This window comes from Mesoplodon densirostris, chromosome 1 (assembly GCF_025265405.1).
Source record: "Mesoplodon densirostris isolate mMesDen1 chromosome 1, mMesDen1 primary haplotype, whole genome shotgun sequence".
Classification (NCBI taxonomy): domain Eukaryota; kingdom Metazoa; phylum Chordata; class Mammalia; order Artiodactyla; family Ziphiidae; genus Mesoplodon; species Mesoplodon densirostris.
In genome coordinates this window covers 103,876,777-103,904,726 of record NC_082661.1, presented here as the reverse complement: position 1 = coordinate 103,904,726, position 27,950 = coordinate 103,876,777, and the positions used below count along the sequence as shown (strand labels likewise).

Sequence of the window (27,950 nt, the reverse complement as noted above, 5' to 3'; positions counted from 1 at the left end):
CCTCCAGGCCAGGCCCCTCCCATGCACTATCTCAAATCCACAGAGAAGGCACCTGCAGTGAAAACTGTCGAGAGCCTGCTGAGCACTGAGTTGGCATCAGGTGCTGCTGTATGTGTTTAACGGAAACGAATTCACACAGCAACCCTCTGAGGAAGGTGCTACTGTCGTCTTCATTTTGCAATGGGGACACTGAAGCACAGAGTGGTTAAGTAATGTGCCTAAGGTCACAGAGCAAATACATACCAGAACTGGGATTTGAACCCCAGCAGTGGGGCTCCAGAGTTGTGCTTGTAACCACTACCTGTGATCCCCATTAAGTGGATTTCAGAGAAGCACAGTCACTTGCAAGGGGGCCCAGCTTTGGATCTGGCCACTGTGAACTCCCTCCCATCCCCACGGCCTCTCACTGCCTGATCTTTGGCGTGAATCACTGTTCCCTGGCTGCTCAGCTGGCTAACTTCTGCTCAGCCTCAATTCGGTCTGCACCCCTTCCTCCAGGAAGTACTCCCTGACTTCCACCCTGGGCTGGCCGACTGCCCCTCATGGTGTCTTCTAGAGGCTGACACACCAGGTGGGAGCTGGTCTTCCTGTAGAGTCCGGAGCCCTGTGAGAGGTGGTCTACTCCTCCTTGCGTCCCGGGGGTAGGGCCTGGAGCCTGGCGTGCGGTACAGGAGCTACATATACCCGCAGTGGGCCGTGGACGCTCCTGTCTGAGGTGCCCTCCTTACGTGTCGGTTACACGCCTGTCCTGTGTGTAACTTTCAGCAAGCAGCAGTGAGCCACAGGCTGTCCAGCTCGGGAAGTAAACCCTGACAAATGGGTTCTCATTGTAAACAAATGATTACATTCATTACTCCCTTGGTTCTGCTCAGCTGATGACAACTCAAAGAGGAAGGCTGCAGCTCTGGCTCTGTCCAGGAGGACGCCTCCCACCCGGATTGACCCGCACTGATGCCCAAGGCTCGGCTCGCCGCCCACGGGACACCCTCCCCAGCAGGGACAGCAGAGCCTGGCAGGACCGCCACCAGCGTTTACTATGAGAACGCATGGCCCCTGCAGGTGAGCCCACTGGCTGGGGGCTCCCTGAGGCCAGGGCATGAGGGAGGAATTTAAGGGTGAATGACCTACCGAGGGAGTGCTAGCCAGGAAGATGGATGGAGCTTGGACCGACACCCCTGGGCTGCTTCTGGTTTTTCGCTGACTTCTGGTCTACCTGGGCAGGTGGCTTGCCCTGTCTGAGCCTCAGGTTCCTTACCTGTAAAGCGGCTGAGGGACCCCCTGCCCGGCTCTGGTGTGGACAAGAACAGAGGAGGTGACTGTGAAAGGCCAGGTCCAGGCTGGGCCCACGGTGGGTGAAGGATTGACATTTGCGGAATCCAAGTACAGGATGGTGCGCGGGTGTTTTCTTGGGGGAGGGAGCCCGGCGTGGGAGCCGGAAGTCCCAGTTCAGAGCCTCTGATCTGCCCCTCGGTGTCACGTGACAAGAGCAAGTGGCTTAAATGGGACACAGATGGGGTCGGGACCCCAGGGAGGGCACAGGGAGGTCTGAGGACTGCAGGCAGGGAGGCCTCAACCCCCAACCTCAGAGAGAGGAGCTGCAGGGCCAAGGGAGAGACAGAGGGAGCAAGAGACAGCCAGACGGACATGGGATACACAGAGGGGAGGGACAAGGAGACCAGGGCTGGGGCCGGGGAGGCCGTGAGGCCGGAGATGGACAGGGGAGGGTCCCAACTTCCGTCACCTCCCTGTTTCATGCAGTGGCGTTCAGGGCAGGAACGGCTTTACAGATAACAGATGGTGATCGAGTGGATGATGGGGACCACTAACCTGAACCCCAACTCAGCAGAATGTTATCTCCCCCAATTCCATTCTTCTCATTAGCAGAACTGTATCACAAGGTACTCCATTATTGTTACTTGAATTTCATCAGAAAGCAAGTTTTCTCTCCTGTTCTAAAAGTACCTGCGTTGTACCCTTTTGACCAGCAGTCTAAAACATTTGGCCCTTGACAGAATTTTGGCAGGTCCCCGGGTTGGAGCAGTGGAGATGGGGAGCGGGGGGGAAGCCGGGACAGGGGTGCCACCTGGCCCACCACAGGCTGCACTGAGGGTCCCACCTCGAGGATATCGATGACCACGCTCTCCTCCGCCTGGCGCGAGCTGCGCACGTCCCCCAGCACCATCGAGTAGCGTACGCCGCGAGGGTCCGACTGGTAGAGGTTGTAGGTGTCGGTCTGGTACCACTCCTGCACGGCCACGAACACCTGGCTCTCGTCTGTGCTGATGACCTGCAGATCCTGGGGACGGCGGGGGAGCCGGGGTCAGAGGCGGGCTCGGGGCCCAAGCGGGAGAGGGAAGCTGGCCTGGGGGGAGGGGGAACGGGGGGAGGGGTGAGCAGGCCTTGGGGGCGGGGCAGGCCTCAGGCCTGGGGAGTGAGGGGCTTGGCCACAGCCCTCTTGGAGTCAGGCTGACCTAGATTTTCATCCTGGCTCTGCCCTCTCAGCTCTATGACCTTGGCCAAGTCCCTTTACCTCCCTGGGCCTCCGTTTTCCCACCTCCGAAATGGGGATGACGTTCCCACCCTCTATACTGGGCGGGGGGAGGGATGCCAGGGCACTGGGTGGGGCGCAGTGACACCTCCTCCCATCTGCCCCTGCAGCGAGGACGGGGAGCTTTCCTCCACGCACCCCCAGACCATCAGAATGCACCCCAGACCATCACCTCTGGGAGGCAGGGAGGCGTCTCCTCCCGGGCCCCTCCCCCATCCCATCCTGAGGATCAGGCAGGTCATCTGTCTGTTCATTCATTCAACACGTATTCATTAAGCGCCTACTGTGTGCCAGGCACTGTTCTAGGCCCAGGGCTACACCAGGGAGCCCCACTGGCCTCTGCCCTCTGGGAACGTACGCTGGTGGGAGGGATGGATTAATTCACTCCAGCCTCACGCCCAGGACCGCATCACCAGCCTGCTACGGGAGCTGCCCTTTGCCCACAGCTCCTCCTGGCCAGGCCACAGTCACCTTTGGCCCCCACCAGGCACACAGCCAGCAAGGCCCCCTCCCCCAGGCCAGGGCCCTATGGGAGCCGAGGGCAGGGGCCTGGCCAGTAGGCAGGCGGGGGGCTGCCCTGAGCAGGTGAGCAGCCAAGGCCAAGGCCCAGAGCCTGGGTTCCACCTGGAGCAGAAGGCCAGGCAGCACCTGAGTGGGCCGGGCAGCCGTCTGGGGCTTCAGCGCCAGATTTTACAATTCAGAATTTTAAAAAAAAAACAACAAAAAAACAATTGAATAAAAAGGAAGAAGAAGAAACTCAGGGCTAACCTTACTTTCTTGTTTTTCTTTTCATTCCCAGCCAGCACCAACTACTGCATGGGAGGCACGTGAAAAGGCATCTGAACAGGCCCATTTCAAAACCATAAGGAGCTCTTATTCTGCAGCCTCTACTGTTTGCCTTCTATCACTCCGAGACTTTTATTGCCCCTCTGGCAGTAGAGTTGCCAAGATCCAGGAGCAGAAGACGGATGGCAGAGGGAGGGGGCTGGCTACAACCCTCCGTCCTGCCCACTGCAGGTGGTGCAGTTTGGAGGTACACTTCCTTTTGCATTTCTCACCTGATGTTAGGGCACAGAGACAGGAAATGTTTCTCTTTCTCTAATAGCAGATCGGGTCCCTATTCTGTCTAGCCGAGCAAGACCTTCAATTGCGAGAAGAAGAGGCTGCCTGGGCAGGGCACAGGCTGGTGAAGGCCCCTTCCCCTCCTGCCTGCGCCCACCCACCCCCCTCAAGTTGTGCAGCCAAAAGAAGGGGCTCTGCAGAAAAGGGATGCAGTGCCGTGAAACACCTGTGATGCACCTCCCAACCAGGGAGTACCCTGCAGCACGAGCGGGGTGTTGGTCCGTGGCTGTAAATCTAACACACAGACATGGGTGGACCAAGCAGCTCACAGCCAAGGAGGGGTTACAGAGTCAGGGGTCACAGGCCTGGCGGTCCCAATCTGTGAAATGGGACAGTAGGGTGGTAGGGCGTCTGGGAGATGCCTGTGAAACCTGGGAAGTGAGGTCATCTCTGTTTCTCTCGCTCACCTCCCCTCCTATTGCTCCATGCTTGGCCACAGGCCAGGCTGCACTGTTTCCATTGGGGTACTGGTCATTCTGAGGCCTCAGCAGGAAAAAGCCTTCCATCGGCCCAAGTTTCTGACCTCACGCAGTGCCCGGCATTAATCACACGAGAAGCAATCAGTATTTACTGTTATTGCATTAATTCTGACTTTGCCTCCCCCACACCTGAGTAAATGTTTACTGTAATCTGGGAAACAACGAAAAATGTGTAAAGGAGCAAAAGTTTCCTGTAGTGCTACCCCTAGAGAGACCTGACATTAGCATTTTAAAATGTTTACTTCTGGTTTTTTTCCCAAGTGGGATTCATATACTTTTTCATGTATGGTTTGCAGCTTGCTTTTTCACATTATATGGGGAGCATTTTCCCCTGTCATTAACATTATTTATAAATACCACTTTTATGACTGCATGGTATTCCCTTTTGTGGATGTACCATATTTCATTGAATATTTCCCCACTAGTGAGCTTTTAGCATCTCCAATGTTACGCGCAAGACAGTCATAAACATTCCCAAACATAGATCTCTGCATCTTTGTATTTCCTCAACATAAATCTAAGAAGGGAAATTGCTGCGTCGGAGAGTAGGAACGTTTTTAAAGCTCTTGTTACATGTTGTTCAATCATCGTCCTGAGAGTATACGTTCCTTCCCCACCAGCAGGACTAGAGGGTGCTCATTTTACTTCATGCATTGAAACAGTCTTTTAAAAATCTTTACTGATTAGAGAGTGATAAATAATATGCAATTTTTTTCTTAAATTTGCCTTCACATTATTCTTTTTAAAAAAAAGTTAGAAGCAGAGACATTTGTTGACTCCATTTTTAAACAAAAGACATTAAAAAAATTACACATATGTCTATGTGTTTGCATGTATATATAGCTATATGGCCTAGAGAAATACGTGGAGAGAAACACCAGAGTTGCCAATGTTTGTTATCAGGTAGAATTAGGTTTGATTGTAAGTAATAGAAACTGGAAAAAAAAAGTGACTCAAGTGAGATAGAAACTCATTTCTCACGAATGTAAAAGAAGTCCAGAGATAGACATTCCAGGGTGGAAGTTGGAATCACCAGGGACAGAGGCTCCTTCTGGGTCACCATTCCACTGTCCCATGATATGGCCCATGTCCTTATGGTTCAAGATGATTGCTAGAGCTCCAGCCATCTTGTCATCATGCAAGGCAACAGGAGGGAGGGAGGAAAGAGGGAGAGAAAGGCTTGCCTTTAAAGGAGAACTCTGAGAAGTCTCCCAGATGCGACAATTCCACTTAATCTCACTGACCAGATTCTAGAAACAACCACATGTAGCTGCAAGGGAAGCTGGGAGATAGAGTCCTAGCTGGAAAGCAATGCACCAGCTAAAATTTGGGATTTGTTAAACTAAGATGAAGAAGAAAAACGAATATTGAGATGTCTCTAAGAGTTCCTACAACAGTTACTCTGAGGAATGAAGACGTGAGATTGTCATGGAAAGGAGGAATGGAGAGGTAAGCGGGTAGAAATGGTATATATTTGCATTATTCCATTAGTTGTAGTGAAAACATTTTAAAGAAGTAACTTTGGAAAGTTTAAAAACATTTTTAGCAAGCATGATAGGGGAAATTTCCCCAGAGATTTTTACATAAAATCCAGGGAACAGCCAAATGAACGAACACCTTCACCAAATTCTTTCAGCACTTTGAATATAGCAACTCACTGCCTTCTGGCCTCCAAGGTTTCTGATGAGACATCTGCTTATAATCTTCCTGATGATCCCTTGTATGTGACAAGTGGCTTCTCTTTTACTGCTTTCAAGATTCTTTCTTTGTCTTTCTACAGTTTGATTATAATGTGTCTTGGTGTGGAACTCTTAGTGTTTATACTACTTGGAGCTCACCAAGCTTTTAAAGATATTTACAGTCATGTCTTTCATCAATTTTAAGGAAGTTTTGGGCCACTATTTTTTCAAATAATTTTTCTGCTCCTTTCTCTCTCTCCTCTCCTTCTGGGACACGCATTATGGAATGCGTGTATTGGTCCACTTGATGGTGTCCCACAGGTCTCTTAGATGGTGTTCACTTTTCTTCAATCTTTTTTCTTTCTGTTCCTCAGATTTTGTAATTTCAGTTGTCTTATCTCAGGTTCTCTGACTCTTTCTTCTGTCTGCTCAAATCTGTTTTTGAATCTCTCTAGTGGAGTTTCCATTTCAATTATTGTTCCTTTTAGCTCCAGAATTTCTTTTTGGCTCCATTTATGGTTTCTATCTATTTTTTTGGTACAGGCATATCTTGGAGATACTGTGCTTTCAGTTCCAGACCACCACAATAAAGCAAATATCACAATAAAGTGAGTCACATAGATTTTCTGGTTTCTCAGTGTATATCAAAGTGATTTTTACACTATACTGTAGTCGATTAAGTGTACAATGGCATTATGTCTTATGAAATGTACACACCTTAGTTAAAAAGTACTTTATTGCTAGAAAATGCTGACCATCATCTGAGCCTTCAGTGAGTCATAATCTTTTTGCTAGTGGGGGGTCTTGCCTCTCGATGTTGATGGCTGCCCACTGATCAGGGTGGTGGGTGCTGAAGGATGGGGTGCCTGTGGGAATTTCTTTAAAGAAGACAACAATGAAGTTTGCTGCAACAATTGACCCTGTTCTCTGTAGCAGCAGTGCTGTTTGATAGCATTTTATCCACAGTAGAACTTCCTTCAAAATTGGAGTCAATCCTCTCAAACCCTGCCACTGCTTTACCAGCTAAGCTTATGTAATATTCTACATCCTTTGTTGTCATTTCAGGAATCTTCACAGCATCTTCACCAGGACTAGATTCCATCTCAAGAAACCACTTTCTTTGCTCATCCATAAGTAGCACCTCCTCATTCCTTAAAGTTTTCTCACGAGGTTGCAGCAATTCAGTCCCATCTTCAGGCTCCACTTCCAGTTCTAGTTCTCTTGCTCTTTCCACCACATCTGCAGTGACATTCTCCATGAAGTCTTGAGCCCCTCAGCGTCATCCATAAGGGTTGGACTCAACTTCTTCCAAACTCCTGTTGATATTGATACTTTGACCTCTTCCCAAGAATCACAAATGTTCTTAATGGCATTTAGGATGGTGTATCCTTTCCAGAAGGTTTTCAATTGACTGCTCAAATCCATCAGAGGAATCACTGTCTATAGCCGCTATAGCCTTATGAAATGCATGTATTAAATCATAAGACTTGAAAGTCAAAATTACCCCTTGATCCATGGGTTGCCGAATGGATATTGTGTTAGCAGACATGAAAACAACGTTAATCTCATTGTATGTCTCCATTAGAGCTCTTGGGTGGCCAGGTGCATTGTCAAATGAGCAGTAATATTTTGAAAGGAATCTTTTTCTGAGCAGTAGGTCTCAACAGTGGGCCTAAAATATGCAGTAAACCATGTTGTAAACAGATGTGCTGTCATTCAGGCTTTGTTCCATTTACAGAACACAGGCAGTGTAGATTTAGCATAATTCTTAAGAGCTCTAAGAATTTGGGCATGGTAAATGAGTACTGGCTTCAACTTAAAGCCACCAGCTGCATTAGCCCTTAACAAGAGAGTCAGCCTGTCCTTTGAACCTCTGAAGCCAGGCACTGACTTCTCCTCTCTATCTATGAAAGTCCTAGATGGTATCTTCTTCCAGTGGAAGGTTTTTGTTTACATTGAAAATCTGTTGTTTAGTGTAGCCACCTTCATTAATGATCTTAGCTGGATCTTTTGGATAACCTATGGGAGATTCTACATCAGCACTTGCTGCTTCACCTTGCACTTTGATGTCATGGAGGTTGCTTCTTTCCTTAAACCTCGTGAACTGACCCCTGCTGGCTTCAAACTTTCTTCTGCAGCTTCCTCACCTCTCTCAGCCTTCATAGAATTGAAGAGAGTTACAGCCTTGCTCTGATTAGGCTTTGGTTTAAGGGAATGTTGTGGCTGATTTGATCTTCTATCCAGACGACTCAGACTTTCTCCATATAAGCAATAAGGCTGTTTTGCTTTCTTATCATTTGTGTTTTCACTGGAGTAGCACTTTTAATTTCTTTCAAGATCTTTTCCTTTGCATTCACAACCTGGCTGTTTGGTGCAAGAGGTCTAGCTCTTGGCCTGTCTTGGCTTTCAACATGCCTTCCTCACTAGGCATAATCATTTCTAGGTTTTAATACAAAGTGAAACAAGTGTGACTTATCCTTCCACTGGGACACTTAGAGGCCATTGTAAAGGTATTAATTGGCCTAATTTCAATGTTGCTGTGTCTCAGGGAATATGGAGGTCCAAGGAGAGGGAGAGAGATGAGGGAATGGTCGGTTGGAGGAGCAGTCAGAACACACACGACATTTATCAATTAAGTTGGCCCCAAACAATTATAGTAGTAACTCTGAAGGTCACTGATCAGAGTTCACCATAACAAATACGGTAATAATGAAAAATGTGAAATATTGTGAGATTTACCAAATGTGACACAAAGACGCAAAGTGAGCAAATGCTGTTGGGAAAATGGCACCAGTAGACTTGCTCCATGCAGGGCTAGGGTTGCCATAAACTTATAATTTGTAAAAAAAAAAAAAAAAAAAAAAAAAAACACACAATATCTGCAAGGCACAATAAAGTGAGATATGCCTATATTTCTAATTTGTTTGAACATTGTTTTCTTGACTTTCTCCACATTTCCTTTAGCTCTTTGAGCATCTTGAAGACAGTTGTATTAAAGTCTTTGTCTAGTAGATCTGCCATCTGGTCTTTCTCAGAGACAACTTCTATTGGTATTTTCCCCTTTGAATGGATTGTACTTTCTTTGTTTGCCTTGTGGTTTCTTTGTTATTGAAAACTGGATGTTGGAATCTAATAATGGAGTAACTCTGGAAATCAGATTCTCTCCCTTCCTCAGGGTTTGCTGTTTTTTATTTAGATTTTATTGCTGCAGGCTATCTGTGTGTCAGCAATCAGCCTGAGGTGTAAACAAGTCCTCAGGTCTTCTCTGAGCCTGAGCTTTTTCCTGGGCCTGCTTGGTGACTTTCTAAATTCCTCCATATGTGTGGTTGCTTTTCAATGTCCTAGTCCTTAAATGATGGCTCCCAAAAGGAAAAGAAGGAAAATAAAGGTGGGGTGGCAGTGGAAACAGGTTCTGGCTGTAACTGAGCAGGACCCTGTGGGGACTTCCCAGGACAGACCCCTCCTCCATATGCTCTGCTTTAGCTCCTCTCTAAAGGACATAGATAATAGTATCTGATACACATTTTCTGAGTTGTTTTGCAGATGCTAATACCACCACCAAGTGGGAGAAGTTAACTACTTGATCATGAGCATGTTGCCCCATCCTTACCGGTGCCCAAGGATTAATAATGTTAATCCCTATGACCCTGCCCTGTTACCTCACCATCAACCACGAGAATTGCACACGAGCTGATCACATACCCTGGGATGCCCCTCCCTCACCTTGCCTTTAAAAATGTTTTGCTGAAACCTGTCAGGAGTTTGGGTATTTTGAGCACTAGCTGCCTGGACTCCTTGCTTGGTGCCCTGTAATAAACACTGCACTTTCCCTCACCACAACCTGGCGTCAGTGGGTTGGCTTTGCTGCACGTGGGCGAGTAGACCCAAGTTTGGCTTGGTAACATGGCCCTTTAAATCCCTTGGAAGCTGCTTCAGCTGGTGGTGGCTGCAATAATAGCTGTGTGCCTGGGTGTCTGCATGCATGATCAGAAGCAACAATCAACAATCAGAGCACAGACTCCCAATATTGGGGGCAAGTTCCAATATTTAAGGACAAGGTCCTATGCCCATCCTGGCTCCGGCAAGCTGTGTGCCTGCTGCTCGAGGAATATGCAGCTGGGGGGCAGGAGTGGGAGATGGGTAGCTGCTTCCTTGGGAAGAACTAAATCTGTGGATATTAACCTTGATTTATGGTGCAAGCCTTCCCCTGGAAGCTGCAAGCCTTTGAATAGACTCCGGAGTTCCAAAACAATTACATCAGGCAGATTCTGCCAGTGGATTATTGTCTAAGTGAGAAGACAGACTCCTGTGCTTTCCACTCCACCCTCTCCCCTGATGTCACTTCTTCCTTTATTCTTATGCTTTATGGGTTTTATTTTATTTTATGTAAACTTATTACAGATAAAAGACTATTTTTTACTTTAATGTAAATTTGCATTTACTTTTTGCTTATGAATGTTTTTATATAATCAATAGTTACTTGGATTTTTCCCCTCTTTTGTCTGTTTATAGCCTTTGCCTATTTTTTTTTCTGTTAGGGAACATGAGTAATTTTTTTTTTTAATCTCTACAAGTAAACAATTTAAGCAAAGGATGCTGGCAAATATAATAAAAGCTGTTTACCCATTATAGGTTTCAGAGATAGGTGAATTAAAACAGCAGAATGGTACCTTTTATACCTTTTTAAGTATAAGGAAAATAGAATTGATACAACACAAAATTTGGCAAAGCTGTGTTGAAACTGGTCTATTCTAACTTTGCTGGTGGAACCCTTTTAGAAAGCAACTAAGCTCCACAAATATTTATATCCTTTGTCCAGAAGTTTTTCTTAGACTGACTTGAGAAAATAAAAAAAGAAATACCTGTGGGTACAAATATATTCATGGCAGCACTGTTTATAATTATGAAATATGGAAACAACCCAAATGTCTAAACAACAGGAGTTTGGCTTAGCTGAACAAGGTACAGTCTCCTGAGTTGAAAGTTTTGCAGTTGTTTAAGGTGGATATCATGTATCATTTGGGAAAAATTCTCCTGAGACATCATCATGTGAAAGCCAGGCTGTAGACAGAGTGTCGGCAATGATACAGCTACAGCAGTGTCGCCTTGGCTTGGGGCCCAGGACCGAGGGAAACCAAACAGGGCTCGGGAGGGAGGGAGGGAGGGAGAGAGGGAGGCTGTGGTGAGCTCCCCTCTGCTCTGATTTCTATTGTTTCCATGATGTTACTTGGGCAATTAAAGAAAAGAAAAAAAAGATGGGGGCGGTTTGGGGGGAGGAAACAGGTAGGAGTTACAAATTCACCTTATAATAACAAAATCTGATTAGGAAATTCAATTAGCTAGCTCTCCTGTTGTTGGGGGAACACTGGGGTCTGGCTGCTCTCCTGAATTTGGTGGAGATGAAGCAGCCAGCTCGCTGGATGGGCAAGGTTCTCAGCAAAGACCAAATGTGGTCCTGAGGACCCTTCAGGACTCGGGGTGGGGGTGGGTGATCCCTGAGAGCAGCCTGACTTGTGCACGGTCCTCCACTGCCTGTCACTGGGTCCCGGGCAGGACGCCCGAGTGAGGACACGTAGTGCCAATCGGTGCAAATGCCACCGATATAAGTGGGTTCCTGGTCATCCCTTGAAACTGGATGACAGGAGGGGCATGTCTGTTTCTGTCATCACTTATGATGCGGGGGCAGTACCGGCATCACAGTCTCACGACTCTTCAATGACCCCTGATTTCTGCAGAAACGGGAAGCCAGCAGGTAGCACGTGCTGTCAAGGGCCTGCAGCGGGACTCACAGTGGTGCTTCCCGCAAACGCCCCCAAAGACCAAGAACACTCACTGCCGTCTCAGCCACGGACCAGGGAGGTGCAGCCAGGGCTCAAGGTCACAGAGGTCATGATTTGTGGCTGCAGTCTCCTCAGAAGACCCTCAGATGGCCTGGCCGCTGGTCCAGCCTCCCCCGTCCCAGGAAAGGGTCAGCATCTGCCCAGGTCCCAGTGCCAGAGGGGAGCAGGGAGAGACCCAAGGGTCCACTCAACCCACCCCCACCAACAGTAGGACAAAGGATGCTGCTGATGCTGCAGCCCCCAGTGGCGGAGGAAGAGCCTCTCAGAAGCTGAAAGGCCCCCCACCCTCCAGAGATGCCAAAGGCATTTGCCATAAATGAAACCATTAGCTTTTCATTTATTTACTCAGCCAACACTAGAAGGACTTTATTAAGATTTCTTCTTTTCTTTCTTTCCTTTCCTTTCCATTTTCCCCCCTCTTCCTTTTATTTTTCTATAGAGATGCTTTTAAAAGGTTTTAAAAGTCTCAGGAACTTTTCCCATTTCTGGCTCAGGAGGGGTCTGATGTCCCGAGCAGCAGCTCCTGCATCCAAGTCCTTTCCAGCAAGCCACAGCCCCCGGGCCTGCAGGGGCCAGGGCATCCACCTCCTGTCCATCCTCCAGCCAGGTCTCTCCTATCCCAGGGCCTTTGCACCTGCACTGTCCTACACCTGAACAGCTTTCCCCCAACCTCTGGACTTCAGATGAAACATCCCCTTTAGGGAAGCTTCCCCCACCCTCCATCACTCTCTGCCTCGGCCTCTCATTTCCTTCGCAGTACAAATCACAGCTTGCAATTATTTCACACATTTGTCTATTTGCTTGACTTTCTGCCTGTTTCCTCTAAAAACCCAGCCAGGGCAGGAAACCGGGGTGTCTGACTCACAGCTGTAGCGTCTGTTCCTAGCTTACATTTCATGCTCGATAAGTATGTGGGGGAGAAGGGCTGCTTCAATCTGTGTTTCTGAATTATGTACATGGGATGGAGACTGTCCTCTGGAGGGAGATCTGGCAGAAGACTGGTCTCAGACTCACCTGGACCTTGGACCTCTGTTTGAAACCTGCTTTGGTTTCTTACAAGCTGTGTGACCTCAGACGAGATATTCAGCCTCTCTGAACATCAATCACCTCCTTTGTAAAGTTGGAATAAAATATCAGTAGGGAGGGGGCTGTGGAGTTCACCCTGAGGCAGGGCAGGGGAAGGGTCTGGACAGCCTCCACGTCCCCCTTCTTTGCCTGCCAGGCAAGGGGAAGGAAGTAGCATTAATTGAACACCTACTATCTACCAGGCACTATGCTATGCAGCTGGAATGCTGAGGTGAATAAAACAGAAACTGCCCCCCAGCCCTGGAAACTCCAGTTGAAAGCAGGACGGACACAGGGGGTTCCCAGCACCCTGAGTGTCAGGAAGGAGAAAGGTCGGGTGTGAGCAGGAAACCGAGGCCTGGACCAGCCTGGAGGGTCAGTGGGAAGAGACATTTGTCTGAAACATCACATGCGCAGGAGTCTGGGGAAAAGAAAGACCAGGCAGAGGGAAGGAACATGGCAGAGGCGCTAAGACAGAATGAAGCTGGCACATGTGAGGATGGAGTGGAGGGGGAGGGGGCAGTAGCTGGAGGGGGAGGGGGGAGTAACTTGCTCTTATCCATCCTGACCTGGCCACCACCAAGCACAGGTGCAAAAGCCCTGCAGCCCCACGACTCAGGGCAGGCTCAGCACCCGGCTCAGGGCCCAGGGGAATGGGGAACCCACTCATACCTTTGGCAACGCATACTTCGGCAGCTTCATCGGGACAAATTCATTGCGACGATAAGAGATGTAGTATTTGGTCTGGTTTGTTGAGGTTGCCTAACAGGAGGGGAAAAATAAGTTTTTAAGGGACTAGGTTTCTTTTTTTTTCTTTTTTTTTTTTTGCCGTACGCGGGCCTCTCACTGTTGTGGCCTCTCCCGTTGCGGAGCACAGGCTCTGGACGCGCAGGCTCAGCAGCCATGGCTCACGGGCCCAGCCGCTCCACGGCATGTGGGATCTTCCCGGACCGGGGCACGAACCCGTGTCCCCTGCATCGGCAAGCAGACTCTCAACCACTGCGCCACCAGGGAAGCCCGGGACTAGGTTTCTTGTCAAGACAAATCCTGGTGAAAATGCCCTTTTACTTTGCTTATACATGCTCTGCCTGAAATGGGCAGACTCCTATTCATCCTTCAGAGCCCCACACCAAATGCCCCACCTCTGGGAAGTCTTCCTCCACCTCCCTCAGTTAGAACTAACCTCCTTCCCCATGCTCTCTCAGCACCTGGCTTCCCTACGTCTGAGTTACAGACAAGGTGAAGAAAATTCTGTTCCCCAGAACTCCTCTTAGGGAGAGTACTTGGTGAGCCACTGACTGGAGGAAGAGGCAGGCCAAAGGTAAGCTCAAGCCACAAAAGATGACCACCAGACCACGAGGCAAGAGAAACAATACGGGAGGCAACACTCCTGAGACAGTCATGTGGCCAGCAGTGCCCCAAACAGCTCATCGGTATCAAAACCAACAACTCCACGACCTGTGATCATTTCCATTTTAAAGATGAGAAAAGTGAGGCCCAGAGATGGAGTAACTTGTCTCTCACGGGATATAATAGAAGACCCAGCAAAAGAGCAGCATGTGCTTCTTTGGGGCAGAAGCAAGGAGGAGGGGGTGAGAAGGGAAGACGAGGAACAAGGGGGCAAACGGGTGATGGGAGAGGGGGTGGGCTGGGAGCTGGATAGGGCACGGCGGCCCTTGACCTCTGGCCCCGGCCGGGCATGCACTGCGGGCTGCGCCTTTCCCTGTCGGACACAGACAGCGTCACCAGCGGCAGACCAGGCCTCTGTGACAGAGCTGAGAGCCAGCCGTTATCACATCTGCACACAGACCAGCCAGCGATGACCGCGCACCGTCCAGGCTGAGCGTGCGGGGGTGGCTCCTTCACCATCACGGCTCAGCCTCCTGAGCCCCCTCCTTCCAGACCAGGTCACTGAGCAGCCCAGTTACAGCGTGGCCCCACTTCCCGACAGCACCCGATCCGGCATCTTCCATCCTCCCCGATCCCCCTCCCATGGCCCACCCTCGGCCAGGCCTTCCCAGCACCTCTAACTGAGCCCTGCACTCCATCCTGGGGCCCCGTGGTGCATGGTGCCTACTGCTGCACGAGGACCAGCCCAACCTGTCTAGCCACAGCTGTGCCCCCGGGGTCTCAGGCTTGGGGCGCTGGCAGACCGGACAATCACAACATTTAGAAAACACTCAACGTGAGATACGGTTGTCAGAGAAGCCAATGTTGTCATTGCTCCAAACCTTGGTAGGTATTTGCAGAAACACAATGGGAGGTGCTGGGAAGACAGCGGTGTTGAGAACAGACCCGGAGCCCCCACCCGCACCGGACTGCAGGGTCTACAGTAAACAGTAAAGGACGACAGTGTGGCTTGGCTGTGACAGAGGAAGGCACAGAGCTGGGGGCGCTCCAAAGAGGCAACCTGTGGGCCTGAAGTAGAGTGGAAGTCAGGGAAGGCTTCCTGGAGGAGGTGGTGCACGACAGTGTTGGGGGAGGAGGTGGAGAAGGGGGTGCAAGCGGTCCACGCCCAGGGAACAGTTGGTGCAAACACACAGAAGGGATGGGAAGCCGTGGGGCTGGGCATCAGCAGAAGGTGAAGGAGAATGGGGGTGGGTCTGGGAGTCGGGGGCGGGGCTGGGAATCAGGGCCGATGGTGGCAGGAGCCTCTTGCCTTGCCTGCTCTAATGGGGGCCGTGACGCACCCTGCCAGTTCCAGCCCCCAAATTCACAGGAAGCCCTGGTACACTCTGTGTGTGGAGAAGGGCACCTGGGGTGATGAAATGTCCCTGAGACGGGGGAGCCTTCGGGGGAGAGAACACCAGCGGCTGCCCCTAAGGGGCCATCTTCATAGGAGCCTTTGTATTTGTCTCATGGGGTCCTAGAGGGCGGAGCAGGGGTCACTGGATGAGAGTAGAGGAAACACTTTGTCTCAGTGCTGGAATGACATTTCCAAAAGATTTGAGTTATCCAGGAGAGGGGTAGGCTGTTTTAGAAGGAGTGAGCTCCTCATCGGTGGAAGTAATCAAGAAGTGGTATGACCAGCTGCTTCCTGGAGTGTCTGAACGGTCAGACCACATGGTGGTCCCAACTGTGATCTGAGTACCCGTGTGTACAGGCAGCAGGGCTTGGTCCCTGGGCTGTGGATAGCTGATGCCTGGTGGCCAAGAGAAATGACCAGAGACAACAGGTTTGAATATCATTTCAAAGTCACTGGAACCAGATGGAACAAAACGGGTTTGGGCTTGGGGGCCCTGGGCTGTGGGAAGTTCATAGTGGGCAGAAGGAGGGAGCAGGTGGCATCCCTGTGTTTTGGCCTTATGGGGTTTGGGGGGTGCCTTCCACCACCATCACAGGGGCAGGGGAAACTGAATTAAGTAGCACTTGAAAGTAAAATAGCCATTTTATTGCTTCCTGTTTGAGTGATTCCATTTTCCCCCAAGTGGCTTATAGTCCACACCTATTGCCCATTTCCAAGAGCCCCAGCAGGAACCTCACCTTAACAAAGATGTAATCGTCCTGCACGGTCAGAGAACTGTGGTCAATGGGGCCCGCGAACGGCACTGCCAGCGTCTTATCGGAGCAATTGTGGATCTGGCAGGTGACGTACCGAAAACCTGCGGGAGATAAGAGCCAGCCACGCGGTGCATGAAATCTCAAAGACTCAGACTCTAGCTGAAGGAGTCAGACACAGTCTCAGACATGATTAAGTGCTGAACCCTTTTGTCTCGGTCTGCGTTCCAACACCACTGCCGCCGGTTGTGTTTGTGGGTCTGAATTTTAAACGGTGCGCCCTGTGATTACAGCTGCTGCTGAGCGGGGGCAGCTCTGTGCCAGGCGCTCTACTGAGAGGAGTTCTTTTAATACTCAGGACCATGCAGCGATGGTCCCATCTTCCAGATGTGGAAATTGTGGCTGAGCAAGGTTAGGAGACTTGTCTAGCTCAGGGCCACCCGGACTGCCTCCAGCTCTTCCTAAAGGAAGTTTCACTGGAACACAGCAGTGCCTGCTGGTTTACGCGTCACCCACGGTGCCTTCACCATACAATGGCAGTCACTGGCAGCAGAGACCACACGGCCAGCCAAGCTAAACCGTTTACTAGCTGGCCTTGACGGAAAGCATTTGCTGACCCCAGGCTAAAGTCGTGCAGGGGGGCACTGCCGTGCGAGTGAAGGACTTGATCCACATTCTGTCCCACGCGCCCTCTGCCCCTGGCTTAGGGTTAGGGTTAGGGTTAGGGTTAGGCACGGCACCTGCACATCCGTGGCCACCTGTATCCTCTGTCTGGGAGAGGGACCTCAGAGCAATCCGGAGAGATGGTGGGCAGGAGACCCCCACACACACATCTCCCACCCACCAGCCTTCCCTGGGCAAGCTGGGTGCATGTGGTCACCCAGGGAAGGGACAGTGCAGGGCCATGGCAGGCATCCATGGCACCCATCATGACTCGGGATCCCTCCCACCCTCCTGGAGTCTCTCCAACTTAAACGGGTGGGTGTGGGTAGGACTCAGGGGTTCTTTCCCCTCTAACTTTAGACAAACACTTTCATCCCTTTAGAAATATCTACGATCAAGCAAGTTGAACCCCTGTTTTGCCAGGCAGCCGCTGCTCTTACGTCAAGCCCTCTGTTTCCCGGGTTGGGGGCCCCAGCGGACTTGCGCAAAAGCCTGGAGCCTGCGCCCCGGGGGAGCTCGTCTCTACCGCTTTTGGGCAGGAGCGGCATTTAACCATGGGGACCAAATGGAGCCCAGCCAGGGCGCTCAGAGACATCAGCGCTTTCGGAGCACATCCTGCCCGCAGCCTTGGGTGGCCGGGCAGCACGGAGAGTGCCAGGGGGCGGGGCTGGGGGCCGGAGGACCTGCCCTAACTCACCGGCAGGGTCCCCTGGGTCTCAGCTCCTCCACGGTAACGTGGGTATTAATGCCCACGTCAAAAGAGCAGGTGACCGTCTAGGAGACCGTGTGCACAGTAGGTCTGCAATCAGCCACAGCTGTACCATGGCCCCTCCTGCACCACTCCATCTCTCCTCTGAACGGCCTGGTCACTCCCTGTGGTCAACACTGAATTTCCTGTCGTGGGCTTGCCTGGCTGGGCGCGCCGTGGAGTTGAGCCCAGGCCAGACTCAAAGTGGGCCATCTGCTCACTCACCTGTTCATTCATTCATTTACTCACTTGCCCACTCATTCATGCATGCACGCATTCATTCATTCATTTGTTCACTCATCCCTCCCTATTCCAGCTCTACTGCCAACGAGACAGACAAAGACCCCCTTTCACAGGGCTGAAGGTTTGTGCAGTGGGAGAAATGCCGATTCACAGCGCTTGCCAATTCCTCTGGTGTAAACCACCGCCCCACCCCGGGAGGGAGGCATTCTCAAGCTGCCGAGATGAAGTTTCTGACCACGGGGCTGAGTAGGGAGGTGGACGCTTGGCTCTCATGAACCGGCACCAGCTGCAGCTCTGGGGAGAGGCAGACGGACCGACAGTGACGTGGTGTGACAGGCAGTGAGCGTCCTCGTGTCCACGGCACGGATTGTGGCCGCAGGGTCCTGCCACGTTAGCGCAGGGGCCCAGCATCTGCTCAGGGCGACTGGCACCTGGTCATGTGCTTATTCATTTGGTGGCTCTACTGGGGACACAGAGGTGAATCGATCAGGCCCTGCCCTGTCCCCAAGGAGCTCCAGGCCCGGGGAAGTGTGCAGAGATGTGACAGGGCAGTCCGGGTGCTGTGGAGCCCAGAGGAGGTGGTGGGCAGCCCAAGAAAGTGTTCAAGGTGGACAGATGGGGAGCAGCCTTCCCGCAGGGGCGAGGACAGGTGTAAGGTGACCTTGGGGAATGGCCCGTAGCTCAGGCTGGCCGGAGGGTAGGTGGGGCCGGTGAGTGGGGTGGGTCCTAAAGGCCCGGATGCTGTGCCACCAAGCTTGGCTGGACTGGGTTCTAACAGGGCTCTCGGGCTGGGGTGGCTGGAGGTAGGGGAGACGGGGGAGGGACACTGCTCCATCCTGGGGGCTCTTCACGTGCACATCACAGCTGCTAGGCTCAGGGTCCCTCCTCCCCCGGGGTAGGTGGGCTATGTGGAATCATCGCTGGGTGAAAACGGCGCCCCTTGTTGAGGATGGAGGCCTGGCCTGCCTCCTCGCTGGAGGTGGGAGATCACGAGACATCACCCGCCTCTGCTGCATTGAGCCCTGCTGGGGATCAGGTCGCCATGAGTATGGCCTGGATGCTTTTGGATTTGTGTGTGGAGGATGATGGGGCTGTGGTCTGTACCAGCCCGTGACCCTGTGATTTGGGGAAAGCCTGGAGCCTCTGTGAGCTTTCTGCTCCTGGTCAGTGAAGCTGAAGCAACAGTGACATCCCCGCAGGATGGGGGTTGGTCCAGGGAAGAGTCGGGGGCTTGGACGTGGTCAAGGGACCCAGCACACGTTGACACACGACGTCCCCAGGCTGAGCACCACGTATGGGGCCCATTTCACAGACAAGGAGTCCGAGGTGCAGGGTCACTTCCAGGGTCGTGTGGCTGGCACGTGGTGGGCAGGGAGCTAACGCCAGCGCCTCTGTCGCCAGCCAGGACTCCAGTGCCTGGCACCACTGAACCTATGCTCCACACAGTATGGCCCAGCCAGGGGACAGCTGTTTGCACTTGTCAGCTCCCACTGTCGGTTAGGTGTGACCCTGCCCGGGTCTCCACTCCGAGAGAAACCACCAGGACGCCCCACCAGGCAAGGAGCAGGGCTGTGTCTTGTTCTTGACCCTGCTGGGGACCCTGCTGCATCCCCAGCACGGTCAGCCATGGACCTGGTCCACAGGGGACTCAGTGAGTGTTTGTTGAATGAAGGCACAATCTACAGGTCCTCTCGGCTCTGATGTTCTAGAACATCCCATGGTTCTGCCTCCAGTGCCACTCCTTCAGGAGCACAGAGGACATTTCTCATAGCATGCGCGGCCCCTGGGCTCATCGGCCACGAAGTTCCTTGCCCCACTGGACGGGGGGAGCCATCGGAGGCCCTGCCCTACCTCAGCACTCAGCAAGCTTGGTGGGGGGCAGGGTGGGCGCTGAGAGATGGGGAAACACTCAATGCTCAGGGGCCAGAACAAGTCGTCCTCTCAATAGACTTTGCCACTGGAGTGGAGCTCCTTGACTTCAGTTTATCCCCACTTGGAAAACAAGCACATTTAAAATTATGCCACATCGTAACACAGCAAGGTCAGCCGTGCAGGGCCAGCCACGAAGGGCAAGGGCAGCCAAGCCGGCCACAGGGCGAGCAGACATGGGGCGCCTGGCTCCTGTACCCTCCTGGCTTACCTCCTCCAAGCTCCTGGGCCTCCACGTGGACCAAGTCAGGGTCAGTGTCCACTCCAGAGACAGCCCTGGAAAAGAATGGCTGAGGTTGGCGTCGGGAATGGAGCCTCCAAGCCCTTCTCGCACGGCCTGTGTGGTCCCCGAGCCCCAGGCAGTCACGTGGCCTCCAGGATCTGGGGCTCAGAGGACACAGTCCTTCCCGAGAGCCCACCTGCTCCTGGGAGGCCGATGGAGCCCCGGCCTCTGTCTTGCAGGGCCCAGGGTTTGCTGGGCATTCTTCCGTTTAGAGTAGTTTAGAGAAGACTTTCACATCCGTGCGCGGAGGTGTGTGTATGCGTGTAGGTGTGTGTGTGTGTGTGTGCGTGCACATGTGTGTTAGTGATCAGAACTCCCCAGAGGGCGCAGACCCGGATTCACACCAGGGTCCTTCTCCCTTGTCCCTGCTCCCCTTCGAGCCCCCTTCACAGTACATCCTTGGGAAGGCACTGTTCTCAGCCACTGGCCCCTCCCTTGACCACACTGCTCCAGGGGTTCGGGCAGTGCATGGAGCACAGGGGGACCGTGGCTGCCCACGATGGAGCATTCAACAAGGCCCGAGAAGAACGGGACAAAGACACACCCGGGGGGGCAGGGACTGGGCTGCATCCTCCAGGGGAGCTGGGGACAGCGCTGACCCCCGTCAGCCCAGCACAGGGCCTGGCACCCAGGAGGTGAAGTGCAGGTTTTTCAACGGATGATGTGATGTGGTCCAGGGTTTCCCAGATTTTACCGGTTCCAGGTATCAACTGGACTGTCATCTCCTGCCATGTTCTGTATGTCAGCTCCCTTTAGAACCTTCTATCTACTTCAGCCATCTCCTGAGCAAGAACACCCGGGACGTCATGGGTGTGGGGAGCTGATTATGTGTTATAATGCACATTCCAGCCGGTATGACTATTAAACTCCACCCACCAAGCCGACCCTCTCACGGGCAGTGATCTGAGGCAGCACGTTGACTTTGCCAAACAGCAAACTGAGAGTCTGATGCAGAGGTCACTTCCTACAGCCACTCAGCACCCAGGACAGGCATCCCCGTGGCCCCTCCAGGCCAATGAGACGTCCCTGCCACTGAGTGCTCAGTCCCCACCACTGACAGCCCCCGGAGTTGGCCTCTCTCAGTTCTCAGCCCGATTCCTAACGGGCTTGGCACCAGGGTGCCTGTTTGCTTCACCTCCTCCAGGGGCCAGGGGGTCCCAGGGGGACAGGAGAAATCCACAATGCTCCCCGTGGCGGGATGTGCAGTCTGTGATGTTTCAAACGTGGCTGCCAGCATAAATCACTCTGACTTTCCATAGAGTCTCCATCGCAAGGTGAAGTGTTGATTTCGGTTTTGTGAATAAACCATTTGTAAGCTCCTTGGAAGGAGGTCCCCTGCCTGACATTTTCCTCTCTTTTCTGAATAAAGAGAGACATTGTTCCCTTTACTGACCGGTCCTCCGCTGGGCAGATGGAATTTTAGTTTGACCATCCATCATCTGTAAATGGGGTCATGACACTCGGCCTGTCACTCATCCACTCACTCACTCTCTCATTCCCTCTCTCTCTCACTCTCCATTGGAGCCTCTCCCCTGCCACTTCCCAGCACGCCCACACCAGGCCCTGCACCAGGCAGGGAACACAGTGGGCCTGAGGTCCCTGCCCCAGAAACCCTTGGTCACGGGTTTTGAAGACCACGTGAAACTCTGCATTTACACACCTCAGAGGAAGCCTGGCTCCCTGTGGGAAATGACAAGCATTGAGCCCTGGGCCTTCTTGTTTGTCAAGGTCCCCAAAGATAGTATTTGGGGAAGGCCCTTGGTCTATTGTTTAGAAACAGCAGTCACATGAGAAGACCTGTGGCCATGCAGGCTCAACAAAGAGCACAGGGCATTGATTGCTACTCCTTTGGATGCTAAGGGAAGCTCTGATGCAAACAGTTCTGGTAAACCCTCTAAGACACCACCAGAGGGGATGAACTCTGTCTTCCCCTCACCTCCCTTCAGGACAGAAGTACTGCCACTTGCCTCACACCTGGGCAGGCACTGCAGCTCATGGAAGCGGAAGGCTGAGGCTTTACGGGTGAGGTTGGGTTCGAGGCGGGAGGAAGAATTGGAAACGCCTGGGGAAGTGCAGGCGGCCAGACTGCCCGGCAGAGAGGCCAAGGGCAAGGTCACTGGCTGCGGACAGAGGCAGCCATGGCCCATGACCTAGGACAAATGCCCTGGCCTCTCTGGGCTGCCGTTTCCCCCTCTGTAACGTAAGGGGAAGACAGTTGGGTGCCGTTGTGTGGATCTCATAAGAGGATGCACTCGGACCCGAGGTCTGGTGCCTGGTGCACAGTCTGTGTTCACAATGTGGCTGCTGCTGGGCGGTCCTTATAATTTTGTCCCAGTGCCATTGAGAGACTAGCAGGGAGGCGACGTGTCAGGGCATTCATGGGCCCAGAACATAGTAGGTCTCCCAGCCCCCGGCCATGGCCCCATGAGGCCAGTCTAAGGAGCTCACTTGTTTAAGCTTCTCAAAACATTAAGGGTCTAAGTCTCAGACAGAACACGGGGCTTCGGCGAGCGCCTTGGAAGTGCTGTCAAAACAGCATTATTCACTGTTTACAAGAGGCGCCCGTCCCTGTGTTGTCACCACGTTCCCAGGAAGACTCCTGGGCCTCGAGCAGACAAGTGTCTGGCGTGATTATTCCTCTCGCATAACGACTTGGAGCAATTTGAGAAACCTGGGGGAAGACATAATTTGATTTGCCCGTGATAACGACGTGTCTGAATGAGCACCAACTTGGCTTTCAGTGTCTGCGGGCTGTTTCTCTCTGTGGCCCCAGGGGTCTCCCTGGGACTGGAAACACTGGCAGAACCGCTCCCGCCAGTCCCCCCAGTCCTGACCTGCCAACTTCCCAGGCCGCCCTGCTCAGAAACCCCACCTCCTGGCCCCCCTCCCCACCTCCTTGAGCCCCTGCGGGCTAACAGTTGACAAGAATGACAGGGCCTGTGATTAATGCCGCGCTCCAGTTTCCGAGGAAGGACCCGGGACCTCTCGAGGGCGGCCATGTGGAGGGAGCCTTCACACCCACCCCCCAACCCCACGGGCGGAAGGCACACCCCCAGGCCGTTGTTCCAGAGGCAAGACCAAAGCTTCCCTTCAGCCTGTGGCCCTAAGTCCGCAAACTAGTTCCTGGCCCCGATTAGCATGAAGACGCAGAAGGAACAGGACGGGATGGGAAGCTCCTCCCACAGTGTTTGTCCTGGGGACGCAGGGCTGTGCCTGGCTGGGAGGCCTGGGCGTACGTGTGCAGCCCAAATGAGATAAGAAAGGAGAGGACGTGAGTGTGTGTCATTTTCACACTCAGGAAAACGCAATTTGGTGGAAAGAGCACGTGTGTCACTGCATGCATCTCCAGAGGTAGTTCAGGTTGGGGGGTGGTGGCAGCCGGGTCAGGGGCGCCAGCGTGGGCTCTGAGCCCCGCCTTTGGCTTCTGCTCCCTCTGCAGAAGCACTGGACCTCGTCCATGTCTCATGCTCGCGGGCCTCACTCGCTTAGCCAACAGGTGTTTCCTGAGCACCGGAGCCTCTCGTGGAGACTAGAGCTCCACGCAAATCGATCATTGAGTGGCTCCCAAGAGATGACACGAACGCGGAGGGGGCCCGGGCACCGGCTGGGGCAGGAGTGAGGGTCCAAGACCGGCAGGGGCTGAGCAAGCCATGGGGCAGGGGAGGCTGCACCGCCGGGCCATCAGCCGGGGGGATGAGTCGGGACCAGGACAGGAGAGGCAGGGGGAGGGGGGGAGGGGGAGGGGGGTCCATGGGGAGGGGGACAGTGGGCCTGCTGTGTGTCAGGCACTGGGCCAGCTCTATGTGCATTAGTGCCTCTCCCTACTATGGGGGACTCGGAGGCCCAGAGAGGGAGATTCACGTGTGCGAAACTGCACAGCTGGTTCATGGGTGCGCACGTGGCCTGAGAGACACCAAGCCCCAGCTCTCAACCCTTTCCTACGCTGTCCCAGCAGAGCAGAGAGGATTCCCCGGAGGCCCCCCTGGGATGAGGAGGGCAGGGCTGGGGCAGAGAGGAGAAGGTGGGGGACCTGAGCTGGGGGCTGAGGGTGCTGACTTGGCCTCGCCGGGGCTTCCCGGGTCCTGGCGGGGGCATGCTCACCAGAACACATGGTCTTTGGTCACTCGCTCCTGCAGAAGAATCCACTTCTTCCCCAGGTCAGACGATACGTAGAGCTTTAGGGCAGAAGGAGGAGAGAGAAAAGTTTGGTCATGACATGAGGAGTGAGCCTCTTCTGAGAGCTGCATCACCCCTGGATGACGACTGCCCCTGGGGAAGCTGGCCGGTCCTTGGCGAGGACCTGTTGGGGGCAGGCCCTGTGCTCCAGGTGGGTGCAGACCAGCCTCCGAGAGGCGGAATGTCAGGCATGGGGGCTCCATAAAGGGCCAGTCTCGACCCCGGGCCAGCTGGTAGGAGCCCAGAGACAGGGGCAGAGGTCCCCGGAGGAGGTGTGTCTGAGTGCAGGCACCCAGGAGGGACCTGATGTCCTTTATGCACGTGGGGCGGAGGGAGGGCGCTCTGGAGGAGGGAGCAGGAAAGGTGAGACGGTCAGGTCAGAAGAGACCTCTGAAGCCTGGATGGGGCCTTGACCGCTACGGTAGCCCAGGGCCTATGCTTGGGGTTTAATGCTCTGAGGTCGCTAACTTGAAGGACCTAATCATTTTATCTCTGAACTCGAGATCTGTGAGCAGAGCCATGAGCAATGAGCTGGTGTGGGGCTCGGAGCCCAGGTTCCCGCGGCTCTGCCAGCGCCTCCAGGGCCGTTGCCGCCTTCCACCCCTGGGGGAGGCCTGGGCCTGGGGAGGGTCAAGGTTGGGTGGCTGTGCGCTGAGTCCTGAGGCCCTGGGAGCCTGAGAGGTCTGCGTCAACCCTGCCTGTGTCCCTATGCACAGGGAGTATGACATTAGTAGCTCATAAAGACACTGTGACAGCTGGAGAGAGACCATGGAAGAAAGGGTTTGTCCCAATATTTAAACGTTTCTCATTTTGCACTGGACCCTGTAAAGTACACAGCCAGCCCTGCCTGAGACCACCAGGCCGCTGGACAAGATGAGGCTCTCAGGAGGGCTGAGGCCAGCTGCCATGGGGCAGAGGCAGGGAGGCCCCAAGGAGGCCAGGCCTCAGTCCGGTCCTGGGCAGCAGGCTCATGGAGAGGAGGAAAGGGCTCCGGAAGGGGCCTGTTTAGAGAGCTGAACAGGTCCTGGGAGGAGGGAAGGGGGAGGCGGCGTCTAGGGCTCTGACCTGGGGACCTTGGGTGGGGACAGAGCCTCAAGCAAGCAGAGTGGGCTTGGGAAACGCCTGCAGGGGCCACAGGGCAAGACCTGAAGGGGAGGGAGGGGACAGCTCTCTGGGGATCACAGGACAGGGTGGGGTGGGGGAGCACGCACACTGGAGCGTCCGCTCCATCCTGCACCAACCTCCACTGGGACTCAATAGCTCCATTTCTTTTCTTTTCTTTTTTTATAAATTTATTAATTAAATTAAATTAATTTATTTATTTTTGGCTGCGTTGGGTCTTCGTTGTTGAATGCGGGCTTTCCCTAGTTGCCGCAAGCAGGGGCTACTCTTTGTTGAGGTGTGCGGGCTTCTCATTGTGGTGGCTTCTCTTGTTGGGAGTACGGGCTCTAGGCGCGCGGGCTCAGTAGTTGTGGCGCACGGGCTTTGTTGCTCCGTGGCATATGGGATCTTCCCAGACCAGGGCTCGATCCTGTGTCTCCTGCATCGGCAGGTGGATTCTTAACCACTGCGCCTCCAGGGAAGCCCCTCAATAGCTGCATTTCTTTCTTTTTTTTTTTTTATTGTGGTATAACTTTATTCCAATCAAATTTTCAGGGGGCTAATTTTTTAATGATTAACCTTTTTTTTTTTTTTTGCTTTATAACAAATTTAATCAGTTATACATATACATATGTTCCCATATCCCCTCCCTTTTGCGTCTCCCTCCCACCCTCCCTATCCCACCCCTCCAGGCGGTCACAAAGCACCGAATAGCTGCATTTCTTAAACCAAGGCCCTGGGAGCCAGTGTGATGTGCAAGAGGTGGCCGTGATGGGTGTGAGCTTCCCCATCACAGCCCTGGTGCTTCCCCAAATGCGTCTTGGCCCTGGAGGCCAAGAGAAGCCAAGTACAGCACAGGCTCTCTGGCCCAGAGCTCCGGGGCTGAGCCACACCCGGCCCTGCGTCTGCAAAGCTCGTGGTCCAGGAGGAGAAACGACAGACCCGAAGGCAAAGGATGGCCCCTGAGCACAGACACCTGCCAGATGCTGGGGGAGCAGGAGGGAGGATGGTGCCCAGGGCCCTGGGGCAGCTCACACAGAAACATGTGTGCGAGCGCCCCTACAGTGCATACACGTACTCACAGACATGCACACACGGAGACAGACACACAGAAGCCCACATGTGCACAGATACACGTATACACGCAAGCTCACACACTCAAGCATATATACACAGGGAGACACACAAGCGCATGCGCCCCCCGGCCCCCAGACACAGACGTGCACGTGCTTACACACATGCACACACGTGTGAACGCACACAAACACAACTACACGTGCACACACCCATAGACACATACGCACACACGCGAGCAAACACGTACTTTCACTTGCCCCCTGAACCCCCCAGTCCTCACTGGGGCCTGGTGGTAGGCGGTGAGCCGGCTCCTGTTGGGTCCTGGCCCCGTGAGGCTGGAGCGTGCATACACATACACACACACGCGCGCACATGTGGGATCCTGGCCACCACATACCCCTCCCCTCCCCTCCAGCCCAGGGGTGGCGGGGATGTCTGCAGCCTCTGTTCTGGAGGTAAACCGCCATCCTGTTTTGTTCCTGTTGCCCTTCCGATGCCTTTGTGACCAGTTCCCTGTGTTAGGGTCCCTCCGTGAGCCATCTGGAGGTTCCTTGTTCCTCCCTGGACACCACCTGTTGCCTGGCATAGGTGCATCATCGGGGTCGTGGGGATGTCTGCAGGCAGAGGAGGGCAGAGGCCCTTCCAGGGGGAGGGAGTTCCCGAGCACAGGCCTGGGAGCAGGAGGTAGCGGGGTGGGAGGTGCTCAGCAAACAACAGGTGCTCAGCAAACAGCAAGTCGGCCTCCGGGTGCTGGGCCTCAGTCTGTGCAAAAGTAAGGCTCACAGCCAGATGCTGAGGATGTGGCAGAGCTGTGACTTCATCTCTCAGGGGTGGGGAGTCAGGGAAGAGTTAAGCAGGTGGTGGCAGCTCTGCTCACGTGGTGGCCCTCTGTCTGCTCTATTTGGGAGGCTAATGGGATGGGGAGTGGTCCCTCTCCTGTTGGAGGAGGCCTGGCCTCCTCCTTCCTCTCCAGAATGGCTGGGCAGTCCCCAATGGCAACATGGAAACCCAGGCCCCTGTCTCCCAAGTTTGGGGCCGGCACACCTGGGCTCAGATCCCTGCGCTCCCTTTCTGGAGTCACCCAGAAAAGCCAGGTGAACCTCGGCTTTTCTCAGTTGTAAAATGGGTGACATCCTCCTTCAGGAGGTCAGGAGGGTTCAAGCGGGTCCCGCGTGTCAGGACCTCACGCAGGCAAGGCGTGCGCTGAACTGGGGCTCTGAAGCCCCCGGACTGAGCGTCATGCCCACCGTCCTCCTAGACAGAGCTGCCCGGGGCGAGACGGAGACTGCAGATGTGAGCGTAACACTCCCTCTTGGCCCTGCGATCCTGTTCAGTCCTGCTCCTGCCCACATTGTCAATCTGGGGTGTCCGAATCGCCTTTCCCCCTTGCCAACAGCAGCCCTGAAAACTACAGATTCCCCGACTGCCTAGGAGAGAAATTTCAGGAAAACGTTCTCTCCCTCTTCCCCGCAGCTGCAGGATTGCAGACCGGCCCCTGC

The 27,950-nt window shown here is 53.5% G+C and overlaps 1 protein-coding gene across 2 annotated transcripts in view; it reads right to left on the bottom strand.

Moving 5' to 3' along the window:
• Positions 1-27,950, bottom strand: part of SORCS2 (sortilin related VPS10 domain containing receptor 2) — a 553,507-nt gene that overhangs the window by 54,144 nt on the left and 471,413 nt on the right. For both annotated transcript variants that reach the window (XM_060106386.1, XM_060106377.1), the window contains 5 exons: positions 24,199-24,272; positions 20,026-20,090; positions 16,217-16,335; positions 13,406-13,495; positions 2,117-2,296 (listed from right to left, as the gene is read on the bottom strand). In XM_060106386.1, coding sequence (XP_059962369.1) covers positions 2,117-2,296; positions 13,406-13,495; positions 16,217-16,335; positions 20,026-20,090; positions 24,199-24,272 — 528 coding nt within the window. The remainder of the gene's footprint in view (positions 1-2,116; positions 2,297-13,405; positions 13,496-16,216; positions 16,336-20,025; positions 20,091-24,198; positions 24,273-27,950) is intronic.